General features: G+C 49.7%; 1 protein-coding gene across 1 annotated transcript in view; it reads right to left on the bottom strand.

The window, feature by feature from the left end:
* Positions 1 to 11244, bottom strand: part of grin3bb (glutamate receptor, ionotropic, N-methyl-D-aspartate 3Bb) — an 86286-nt gene extending 75042 nt beyond the window's left edge. The window contains exon 1 of the mRNA XM_070960522.1: positions 10632 to 11244. Coding sequence (XP_070816623.1) covers positions 10632 to 11126 — 495 coding nt within the window. The 5' untranslated portion in view covers positions 11127 to 11244. The remainder of the gene's footprint in view (positions 1 to 10631) is intronic.
* Positions 11245 to 13011: the final 1767 nt, after the last annotated feature.

The raw sequence follows: 13011 nt of genomic DNA, 5'->3' as shown, positions 1-13011 counted from the left end.
TGTGTGTGTGTGTGTGTGTGTGTGTGTGTGTGAATGAGTGAGTCAGGGTGTGTGTGTGTGTGTGTGTGTGTGTGTGTGTGTGTGTGTGTGAGGGGATGTGAGGGGGTGTGAGGGGGTGTGTGAGTGAGTCAGGGTGTGTGTGTGTGTGTGTGTGTGTGAATGAGTGAGTCAGGGTGTGTGTGTGTGTGTGTGTGTGTGTGTGTGTGTGTGTGTGTGTGTGTGTGTGAATGAGTGAGTCAGGGTGTGTGTGTGTGAGAGTGTCTAATAAGGGGTCTCCAGCTGGTCTGGGATCAGCCTGATATGTTATCAGCAGTCTGTTCATCAGCCTACAGAGGCTGAAGCGTCAGCAGCTAATTATCAGCTCGTTAGTCTGGTAAACAGGGACTTTTAACAGGATTCTGGAATCAGTTTGACAGCTCATTTAGAAATTCATTAAAATGCGACTGTGTTACATCATCACAGGTTTCTCTTCTATGGATAAAAGGCCAAAGGTCAACTGCCAGAGTGCCTCCCTGGAGGAAATTCATACTTGTCACTGAGCAGATATCTTCCTAACTTTTTCTTGATAGTTTCCTCTGGTTTTCATTTCAACTTCAATTTTTAAGAAATGACCAATGAATGATAATTTATTGTATTTAAATGGAGCTGTAGCTGTTACAAGAATGAAAAAAAAAATAAAAATACAAATAGTTCTTTTCAGCAAAAGTTTTTTCAAAATTGGAGGCCACTGAGAATTCTGGATTCTGAGTGTTTGGAAGATGTGGATTCTCCAAACATTTTGATTGCTCATGGTAAGAGTCCTCCAACCTTCAATGTACACAACTGCTATATTTGAGTTTGTATCACATTGTTGGAAAGCACAGATTCTTGTCACTCAACTCTCTGGAGCACAAGCTGGGGGTTAAAACCCGACACCATTGGGCTCAGAACATGGTGTCCACAAGGACAGAAGGCCGGGACAAGGAGCAGGCCCAGGGAAGACCGATGGTTTGAAAGAGGAGAGAAAAGAACTACTCATGTCAAACTGGAAAGACCATCACTGAACAGAGGAGGTGGTCTAAGACACCACTTATCAGTCACCTACAAGGCAGTCCTGAGGCACCAGGACTCAGGACAATATTGAGTCCCATGCTGGGCAGGTGGGTCAATCAACCACCCAGTCTCACCCCTCAACACCTATTGAGCCATCAACACCAGGACTCACATGACCCTCTTGAGTCACATGATGCTGGGTGGGGCTATGATCCTGCAAGAACCGAAGAAGCCTTTCGAATGAGAGACGACATGTCTTCTAGAACCACAAGCAAGTCCAGTTGCGTTTGGAAGCACTCTGAAGTACCATGACCTGGATGAATGAGAATCTCTTGACATCTGATCACATTAACAAAGGGCCAGACGACCCAGTCTAGTAGAATACTTAGTCCAAACACGATAATAATCCAGATTATATTATTTTATCATTTCAAATGAGCTATCAGACATGCTACTATTCTGCGCTTACTCCTTATACCTCTGGTCAGCATGTATGCGCAGGAAACATGCTGGTCTCAAAATGGCCACTGCACCCTGGCCTTTTGATTGACACCCCCTTGACCAATCAGGATCTTCCATGTCATGCCCAGTCAATAGTAGCCAATAAGAGTCCATGTTGAAAAGCAGCGTCAGCATGTCGTCCCCTCTCTTCCCTCGATCCACTCACATTCTCTGAATGTCTTGGGCCCTTGGCTTTTTCCAGGTGGGGAGTTAACAATATTTATAATATCCTGGCCCTCGGCCTTGCAGTGGTTTGGGGTTTATTTTGGGGGTTTTGGCCAGCCTTAATGCTTGTGATGTGATTAGTTTCCCTGGCCTCAAGATAGTTAGCATTATCACACCTTCAGTTGTGCAGAGTAATTTGGTCATGCCTGTTTTGCAGCGGGTGCTGGCGCCCCCTCATTTAATTTCTTGCTGGATTTGGCTTTGCGGTGGACAAAGTCAGACCATGTCCTGGCTGGAGTGGAGGCTCTCAGTCTAACGCGGGTGCTGTCCCAGTAAGAAGTGTCATCAGGGACGGCTGGACGTTGTCATATTCTCTCTGTCCTGATCACAGGTTTCCAGTCAAAGACAAAGAGGTGTGTGCTGTTTGAAGATCACACTCACACAGCACTGACAAATAAGAACAATTATAAAAATACAATGGTAGCATTCAGTGCCTGTCATTGATAAGTATCCAGGATCCACCTTCCAAAACCTAGAACCTGTTGGCCGAGGTAATGTAGCAGTTTATTGTCCTATGAACCAGTGAGTCATTGAGTCCTTCAGTCGTCGATATTGACCCGCTCTGCAGTGATGAAGGTTTAGGAGCATTCTCTGAAGGCATAAGAAGAGGAGCTCTAATTTAATTGCCACTGGACTTCAGCTTCACGGCCTCAAACGGCTGCAGAGACCACCAAATGACAGTGTTCTACGCTGACAGCAGCTGTAACTTCCCAACATATCAGCAAGATGCTGCGTTCAAACAGTGCTGCTTTTGCCTCAAGTGGATGTACAGTCTGTACCGTGTACTACACCCTCCATCCTCACAGAGCTACCCCATCAACATATTGATGTATGGGAAGACATACAGTTGAAATCAGACACACAGTTTGATACAGTTACCGTTGCAGACTGATTCACCACAGCTGTGACTGACTGGTGTTACTGGTTTTACTGGTCACTGCAAGCATTCTGTGTCTGTTATACCAACACATTCTTATCCCGGGTCATCAAATACTGACGCCGCTGTGTCACGCTCCTCAGTGTCTCATACAGATGCATAAGATTGACCCTTTAGCATCTGTCGAGCCTTTCTAACGTGGTAAACACCGTGAAAAAACTTCTTGGTTAGGTTTGGGAAGAGATTGTTGGCTTCAGTCTCACACTGACCCCCACATCTCTCAGGATGTCATCAGTCTTTCTACTACATCGGATGGAGCAGTTGCTCTGAACATGTAGTATGGTCATGGCTGGGGGGTTGAAAGCCCAGTGCGTCTCATGTCAACACTAACAATGTACCCGACATTGTTGTCTGTTTTAAAAAAAATGTTGTTTTAAAAGCTCATTAGTGGACCAAGTGTGTTATTGGTCATTTGTTCTGACTTCACCTGAGATCAGTCAGGTGATGCTAAATGAGGCACCAGTCCTCCATTTATCTCCACTGGACCACGACTGTTCCTCTGATCCGATCTGCTCGGTCTGATTTCCACATGGATGCTTTGCAGCTCTGCTTCAGTGGATGTTGTTGTTTTTAGAGCCCCTTCATGGAAAATATGCTTTAGTGTCGCTCTCAGATTGCTTCTGTTAAAATATTTCAGTGGCCAAATGTCTTTGCAGCTGTGATACAAAATGTTATAATTCACACTTCTTTGGCTTGTCACTGGCTCCCACCAGCTCATTGGTCCCTGCAGGGCTCTGAGCTGAAGTATTTTTGGTTTTCACGTCTCAGTCAGGTGTTTGTGTTTAAATCTCAGAGGTGAAATAAAACCAGTCAGACCTGCTGAGGTCAAACAAAAAGAGACGAATGAGGCATGATGGGAAACTAATCTGCTACTGCTCGTCTTCAGAGGGATTAAAAGATTCAGTTATTTCACCGTCAGGCTGAATTTAAGTCTGACAACAGCAGCTAGAAACCTCTGATTCACAAATAATCATCATAAACATGATTATTCTCTACTGCTGCTGTAGATCGTCAGAATGATTATGGATCTGATTATCGGATGCCTTCGCTGTGATGTCACCAGCTGTCAAACTGGATCAACACACTCAGACTGTGTTTCATGTAACATTCAGCCCAAACAGTCACTGCACCCACTGTCCTTCACCGAGAGGAGAGAAGAGTACGAGCACATCACTCTTACTGCTGCTGATGATTTCAGACTGTAAGTAAATTTGATATTTTGGCTCTTTGTGTTATTGAGGTTGTTTGTTCTGACATCTCAGAGGTTTCAACAGCAGCTTCATCTCTGATCAATAAAACAGATTTGTGTTCAACTCGTCAGCGTGTCGTCGGGGTGATGGCTGAGCATGTTCCGATTTTAAATGAAGTTTGGCCACACTTTATAATACACACACTCACCATTAACTAGTTGCTCATTAGCATCCATATTATAGCCCACTCTCTCAGTATAGGAGTCAAAATGCTAATAATATGCAGGCTAATTAGCAAATACCTAATGATGAACATGTTTGCTTAAAGTAAGACCAAGTTCTGAGTTTCACATGCTTGAAAGGCTTCCAGTAATCCAGGTAATTGATCACTGATCTGATGCTTCTGTGGATCAAACAGGCTGCTGATCAGATCTTATTTCATCAGAGATGTGAATGTAGATGATTGAGGAGTGGCCGATTTGAACCATAACAACGATTTAGTTCACAAGAAACTGATTTTTCTCAAGAAATCCACTCAGTACCTGACAGATTCACACAAAACTTCATAAAGAATTCTTTATGTTTCAATCTCACTGCTGCTTGATTTAGAACTGAGGGGCAGAAAATCAGACGAGCAAACTTCATTGATATTCTCAAAGGTTTGATCAGCTGTTTTCTCAGTGAGTGACAGGCTGGATGTCTTCAGAATGACAACATAAACTCAGGTGTGGTAAAAACTTAACCGGCAGCCACAGCCAGTCACACCATCATATCCTGTCAGTGAGTTGATTTATTTTCTTATTTATAATCTTGTTAATTAATCATCTGGAGACCCCTTTAGATTTATCTGTGACTCTTTGGTGGGTCCTGACCCTCAGGTTGGGAACCATATAACATGAGGTTTGCAATGAAACACAGAAAACAGCAACCAGCCACACAACCTAGCAACCAAACCTCATATGTTCAAAGGGTTTGTGAGGCTGCTTCTGACACTGCAGTCAGTGTTGTAATGATTTAGTAGATGATGGTTCGCAGTTAAACACAGAAAACAGGAAGCACACAGCAACCAAACTCAAACTCAAATGAAAGGAGCTTAGATGTTTTGGCTGCTGCTGGAGGAGCAGAAAGAGAAACCGAGCTGGAATAAAAACCCGTTGTTGACCGACTCTGACCTGATGAGAGGAATCTGCTGTGTAAACATCAAACAGCGGCGAGTTTCCCGCTCTGAGTCTCCGAGTCTCTGAGCAGATGTTGGAGCTCCTTCAGAGAATCTCTGAAATCAACAACAACAAACAGCAGGAGGACGAGTGGAGTCGCTTCGAATACAGAAAGGCAGCAGAATCAGCCGCTCTGCCGCTTCAGCGCACAACAAAACAAACGCTTCGCTGCTCAAGTCTGTAGAGCTCTGAATGTGACGTCACAGTGAAAGCTCAGCTGGTCCGAAGGTGGCGTCTAATGGACAAACAGACGATGATGCACGGTGACCGAACAGCCAATCAGAACAGACAATTTCACTCACTGCCAAAGAAACGCAACATGTGTACCACTGCTGCTGCATCCTCCCTCCCTCCACCTGCTGCTGCATCCTCCCTCCCTCCACCTGCTGCTGCATCCTCCCTCCCTCCACCTGCTGCTCCATCCTCCCTCCCTCCACCTGCTGCTGCATCTCTCCACCTGCTGCTGCATCCTCCCTCCCTCCACCTGCTGCTCCATCCTCCCTCCCTCCACCTGCTGCTGCATCCTCCCTCCCTCCACCTGCTGCTGCATCCTCCCTCCCTCCACCTGCTGCTCCATCCTCCCTCCCTCCACCTGCTGCTGCATCCTCCCTCCCTCCACCTGCTGCTCCATCCTCCCTCCCTCCACCTGCTGCTGCATCCTCCCTCCCTCCACCTGCTGCTCCATCCTCCCTCCCTCCACCTGCTGCTGCATCCTCCCTCCCTCCACCTGCTGCTCCATCCTCCCTCCCTCCACCTGCTGCTGCAGCCACCATCCATACACCTGCTGCTCCATCCTCCCTCCCTCCACCTGCTGCTGCAGCCACCATCCATCCACCTGCTGCTGCATCCTCCCTCCCTCCACCTGCTGCGGCATCTCTCCACCTGCTGCTGCATCCTCCCTCCCTCCACCTGCTGCTCCATCCTCCCTCCCTCCACCTGCTGCTGCATCCTCCCTCCCTCCACCTGCTGCTGCATCCTCCCTCCCTCCACCTGCTGCTCCATCCTCCCTCCCTCCACCTGCTGCTGCATCCTCCCTCCCTCCACCTGCTGCTGCATCCTCCCTCCCTCCACCTGCTGCTGCATCCTCCCTCCCTCCACCTGCTGCTCCATCCTCCCTCCCTCCACCTGCTGCTGCATCTCTCCACCTGCTGCTGCATCCTCCCTCCCTCCACCTGCTGCTCCATCCTCCCTCCCTCCACCTGCTGCTGCATCCTCCCTCCCTCCACCTGCTGCTGCATCCTCCCTCCCTCCACCTGCTGCTCCATCCTCCCTCCCTCCACCTGCTGCTGCATCCTCCCTCCCTCCACCTGCTGCTCCATCCTCCCTCCCTCCACCTGCTGCTGCAGCCACCATCCATCCACCTGCTGCTGCAGCCACCATCCATCCACCTGCTGCTGCATCTCTCCACCTGCTGCTGCATCCTCCCTCCCTCCACCTGCTGCTCCATCCTCCCTCCCTCCACCTGCTGCGGCATCTCTCCACCTGCTGCTGCATCCTCCCTCCCTCCACCTGCTGCTGCATCCTCCATCCCTCCACCTGCTGCTGCATCCTCCCTCCCTCCACCTGCTGCTCCATCCTCCCTCCCTCCACCTGCTGCTGCATCCTCCCTCCCTCCACCTGCTGCTCCATCCTCCCTCCCTCCACCTGCTGCTGCAGCCACCATCCATCCACCTGCTGCTGCAGCCACCATCCATCCACCTGCTGCTGCATCTCTCCACCTGCTGCTGCATCCTCCCTCCCTCCACCTGCTGCTCCATCCTCCCTCCCTCCACCTGCTGCGGCATCTCTCCACCTGCTGCTGCATCCTCCCTCCCTCCACCTGCTGCTCCATCCTCCCTCCCTCCACCTGCTGCTGCAGCCACCATCCGTCCACCTGCTGCTGCATCTCTCCACCTGCTGCTGCATCCTCCCTCCCTCCACCTGCTGCGGCATCTCTCCACCTGCTGCTGCATCCTCCCTCCCTCCACCTGCTGCTGCAGCCACCATCCGTCCACCTGCTGCTGCATCTCTCCACCTGCTGCTGCATCCTACCTCCCTCCACCTGCTGCTGCATCCTCCCTCCCTCCACCTGCTGCTGCATCCTCCCTCCCTCCACCTGCTGCTCCATCCTCCCTCCCTCCACCTGCTGCTGCAGCCACCATCCATCCACCTGCTGCTGCGTCCTCCCTCCCTCCACCTGCTGATGCGTCCTCCCTCCCTCCACCTGCTGCTGCAGCCACCATCCCTCCACCTGCTGCTGCATCCTCCATCCCTCCACCTGCTGCTGCATCCTCCATCCCTCCACCTGCTGCTGCATCCTCCCTCCCTCTACCTGCTGCTGCATCTCTCCACCTGCTGATGCATCCTCCCTCCCTCCACCTGCTGCTGCATCCTCCCTCCCTCCACCTGCTGCTCCATCCTCCCTCCCTCCACCTGCTGCTGCAGCCACCATCCATCCACCTGCTGCTGCATCTCTCCACCTGCTGCTGCATCCTCCCTCCCTCCACCTGCTGCGGCATCTCTCCACCTGCTGCTGCATCCTCCCTCCCTCCACCTGCTGCTCCATCCTCCCTCCCTCCACCTGCTGCTGCAGCCACCATCCGTCCACCTGCTGCTGCATCTCTCCACCTGCTGCTGCATCCTCCCTCCCTCCACCTGCTGCGGCATCTCTCCACCTGCTGCTGCATCCTCCCTCCCTCCACCTGCTGCTGCATCTCTCCACCTGCTGATGCATCCTCCCTCCCTCCACCTGCTGCTGCATCCTCCCTCCCTCCACCTGCTGCTGCATCCTCCCTCCCTCCACCTGCTGCTGCAGCCACCATCCCTCCACCTACTGCTGCATCCTCCCTCCCTCCACCTGCTGCTCCACCCTTCTCCCTCCAACTGCTGATGCATCCTCCCTCCCTCCACCTGCTGCTGCATCCTCCCTCCCTCCACCTGCTGCTGCAGCCACCATCCCTCCACCTGCTGCTCCACCCTTCTCCCTCCACCTGCTGATGCATCCTCCCTCCCTCCACCTGCTGCTGCATCTCTCCACCTGCTGCTGCATCCCTCCACCTGCTGCTCCATCTCTCCACCTGCTGCTCCATCTCTCCACCTGCTGCGGCATCTCTCCACCTGCTGCTGCATCTCTCCACCTGCTGCTCCATCTCTCCACCTGTCACTCTAGCGCTCCAGTCGTCCATCATGTCACAAACACAGCACACGTATGTAAATTATAACATAGCTAACACGTTAAATGTGACGGTTAAAGTGACAAAACATTCACTTTATCAGATTTTCAAATAATGTGAATTTGTCTTTACAGGTTGTTTTTTAAGAGTAAGTATGAAATAAATATTAAATATAAATATACATTTAGTGTAAAAACACTGATATCAGCCCATAAATTCTCACACTTGTGCATACGGGGAAACCAGGAACTCTTGAGCACGAACCCAAACACAGACTAGAAAAAGCAGAGCTGGTGCAGCTCAAAAGACTTACAGGATGGACAGACCAGCATGGGTGAAACTAGGGGAGGCAAACAAATCCAACAGGAAGCAGAACACAAAAGGTCAAAGCAAGGCAGCGAAGGGACAGAGTGAGGGAAAACACAGAATTAAAAATGGAAGGCTAACAAGGGACAGATGAAACACATCAACAATAACAAAGCCAGGAAACACAGGAAGTAAAGCAAACGATGACACTCCTTCAGCATCAAACAGGAAACAGCCAAAAGCGTGACAGAAAACTGTTGCATATTGATTAACTGAATGATTTAAATAACAATTCAAAGAGCCAAAAACCCTGTTTCAGCTTGAACACTCAGCTGTTTGAAATGTTAGCTTAGCATTTGCTTAACGTTAGCTCAGTGTCATTGTAGCGCAGCTTCAGCAGAGATGAAGAGTGACAGAACAGAGGAGGTGAATGTAAACTAATTCATTCCTTAAATTACAAAAAGTACAAGTAGCAGAGGTAGTATTTCTATAATTTCTGTTCTAATAAATACTATAAAACACGCTGATGATGGCCATTGTAGTAAAGTGTCTACATGTAATTTACTCAAAGTGGATCTTGGTCAGAAGTTAATGTTCAAAAATCATCTCAATCAATTATCTGAAGAAAACATCATCATCGATTTGACAACAGATCTGTTTTTCTGTGATGAAGAAAGTCTTGGTGGTGTCTACAGTCCTGACCACATCCACCAGAGCTGAAGCTGAAGCCGAATGTGAGTTTCACCCACAGACATTTGATCTAGAAAGAACAGTTCTTCTGACAATATTCAAGGCAAGAAAATCAACTGCGCAGATCACGAATGTTGGCTGTTTTCGGAAACTTGATGACAAATCAAAGAGTTGAGAAGGTCCATTCACACTTCCGAGGGCGGCTAGCTAACCGGCCGGCCAGGGACCCTCACTGACCTGCTGACCCCCGTCATACAGACCACAGCCAACAAAAGCCAGACCCAGCACTGAAACCTTTATACCACTGTTATTAACGTACTGTCAGTCTGTTACATTTATTCAATGCATTGTATTGAAACTATGCGGCTGTTGTAACATTACGCTTCCAAAGCAACAGAAACTCCAAGAGGACGAACTCCAACACATGTTGGCCAGTAAAACAAGTTTCACTGTGGAAACTTTGATGTCAGACGATAACGGCCCATTCCCGCCAGAAAAACAGCCATATGTGGCCTGTGCAGGTAGATTATGAGCCATATTTACGTACAATGTGTACAACTTTTGATTAACATGAAAAGATATGCAAAAGAAATGTAAAAGGAAAACACACAAAAAAGTAAGCTTGGGAAAATATACAGAAATAAATAAATACATTTATAGTAAATAAATATGTGAATAAATACAAAGATAAATTCAGAAGCAAATCAAAATGTAAAAATGAATCGATGTCACGTTTTAGGAATTGATGCCTGCTCTTACTGAGTCTTTTCTGTTTTCCCTCATTTCTTATGGAGGCAGTTTCAGTCCTCCATAGTGAAGAACAACAAGAGGCTTCATAATAAATAAATAAACTTTCATGTGAAACCGATTGGTAAATGCGCGCTGTCACACTGAAACCTCTTAACCAACAAAACGCTTTAATCTTCATCAGACCTCATTTCTCCAAAGCGTCTTCACGAGCTTTAACCTCCATGTTTTCAACATGAACATCATGTTTCTGAGGTGACAAAATGCTCTCACTTGTTGGGAATCAGTAGAACTGGAGATACAAGGTTTCCAGCTCACAGTGACCTAATTGTTGAGTCTTAAATCTCTGACGGTTTTCCCTCTTTTTTCCTGCTGTGTCTGATGGTTTGTGGGAAATAATCTCACGTGTACCGAAGCGGACTCCAGACACCAGAAACATGACAGCAGAAACATAAAGAGTGAATCATGAAAGCTCTGAGGAGCCGCACGCGCTGCGGGTTTTAAGTCAAAACCACGAGCCGGAACCTCCAGACATCAAACAGGTCAAGGTCAAACACAAAACCACATGTCAGCCCCGGGAGCGCACGTGCCGCCCCCAGTCCAGGTGTGGTGCTGGGAGAGGTGCATGTCCTACCTGCGTGCGGAGCGGCTCCCCGTGTTCAAAGATGCTGAGGAACGGGATCTCCAGAAACGAAGCCATGAAATCCACCTGTAGCAGCTCGTCGCGGTTCTGCGGGAAGGCGAGCACGGCGGACACTCCCTGCACCACCACGCCCTGACACACGCACCGGAACAGGGACTCCGGGTCCGCGGCGGCCGGCTGCTGAGACACCAGCTCCAGGCTCAGATTGTAGGGCAGAAAGTTGTCCCGCTCCCGCTCTCGCTCCGGGTCCGGGTCCGGATCCGGGTCCCGGCTCATCTCAGCTGCAGCGCGGCTCAGCGCCGCCTGGACCTGCACGCGAGCCGCTTTCTGCGCCGGCAGAAGCGCACCGACGCGCACCGTGTGTCCGATCTGAGCCAGGAGGTGGCACGGCTGCGGGTGGAGGAGGCACGGCGGCACGAGGAAGAGCTGCAGAAGGAGGAAGACTTGGAGAGTCTGGAACCAGGAGGAGGAGGAGGTGAAAGCCATCCTGCCGCGCTCTCAGCATTGCTCTGCCGCTCCTCCAGTTTCCCCCCCTGCTCCGCCAAAACACCGAGAGGCTGCTGCTGCTGCTGCTGGAGACAGAAGACGGCTGCTCTTCCCGCTGTTTGGGGTAGACTGAGAGGGGGGAGGAGGAAACAGGAGGTGCACAGGAGATCCTGACAGAGGAGGAGGAGGTGGAAAGAGGAGAGGAGAAAATGGGTTTGGGGAGGGAGACTCTGTGTGTGTGTGGGGGGGGGGGGGGGGGGGGGGGGTGCTAGAGGATGGGGATGAAGAGGTGAAGAAGGAGACACAAAAATAAGGCGGTGGAAGAGGAGATGAAAAACAAATGAAGGTGAAGATGGAAAGAGACAAGGACAAAGGGATGGGGGGGGGGGATTAACATGACCAGGACCCCAGTAAACTCAAGTCCATGTGGGACCAGGACCTGGTCAAGAACAGGACTTTGAGCTGGAGACGGGTGTCCTGTGTGGAACTTACTGATGTGCTGTTGACAGCTTCTGTCTCATTTCGGTTCTATTTCGGAAACTAACTCGTTAAGTTTATGAAAAGATCACGTTTGGTTAACTCAACGTTAACGTTTTACAAATATCATTATGACACTGACGCCGCAATCTCTCCTCCTATGAGGACGACACTGAGTCAAAGTGTAAGGAGTTGTCATCCCAAACGGAGGAGATGAGAGGAAGCAGTGTCCAGGGTAACAGGGGAAGAGAAAGTGGTAGATAGGAGGACATGAAAGAGATGAGGAGGTGAGGGGGCATTAAAACAAGGAGGTGTAGAGAGGAAGAGGCAAGGGAGAAATAAGAAAACATGAAGGTCAAACTGGAGAGGAGGTGTGTTAGTGGAGGAGAAGAGGAGGTACAGTGCACCCCCACTGGGAGGAGGACAAAGTGAAAAAGAAGGGCAGAGCAAGAGGAGAGGAGGTGCGATGATGGACCAGAAGAAGAGCAAGAGGTCCAGAAAGGAGGAGATGAGGAAGGAGTATAATAAGTGAAGGTCAAGAGGAGATGAAAGAAGAAAGGAGTACAAATGAGGGAGGAGAAACTGAGGAGCAGAGGAGATGGAGAAGGAGTTATTTTCTTGAAAGGAGGGTGCAGAGGAGAGGAGATCAGGACAGGAGGAGGTGAGGGAAAGGGGATGAAAGAGGATAAGATGCAGAGGACAAAGGGTGGGGGTACATAAATGTAAGGAGGAGTAGACGAGGTGAGGAGAAGAAATAAGAAGGTGGACAGGAGTTGCTAGAGGAGTTAAAAGAGGAGGGGAGAGGGGGAGGGATATGAGAAGAATAATTCCCAGAGAGGAGGAGGTGAAACTAGTGGAAGAGGTAAGAGTGAAGAGGAGGTGTAGAACAGCAGAGGAGGAGCGTGGAGAGGATATGGAGGTCAAAGTGGAGAGGAGGTGTTAGAGGAGATGCAGAGAGGAGAAGGAGGAGAGGAGGCAATGGAAACAAGAAAAAAGGACAGCAGATCAGGAGAGGAGGAGGAGAGGTGGAAGTTTACAGGAGATGAAGAGGTGTGGCAGGAGATCCAACAAAGGTGAGGGAGGAGATAAAAAAAATGGAGGTGAGGGAGGAGATAAAAAAAATGGAGGTGAGGGAGGAGATAAAAAAAATGGAGGTGAGGGAGGAGATAAAAAAATGGAGGTGAGGGAGGAGATAAAAAAATGGAGGTGAGGGAGGAGATATAAAAAATGGAGGTGAGGGAGGAGATTCATGTGACGATCAATGAAACAACCTTTAAATGTTAGTAGTGAGTGTGTGTGGCCATGTGTCCCTCACACTGTGGGGACTCGCTGTCCTCATGGGGACAAAATGCAGGTTCCCAAGATGTCAATCATGCAATTTTTTAAGACTGGAGTTCAGGTTACGGAT

This window comes from Chaetodon trifascialis, chromosome 4, assembly GCF_039877785.1.
Source record: "Chaetodon trifascialis isolate fChaTrf1 chromosome 4, fChaTrf1.hap1, whole genome shotgun sequence".
NCBI classification, from domain to species: Eukaryota; Metazoa; Chordata; class Actinopteri; order Chaetodontiformes; family Chaetodontidae; genus Chaetodon; species Chaetodon trifascialis.
Note: the sequence above shows the minus strand (reverse complement) of the source record. Positions and strands in the feature narration are given on the sequence as shown.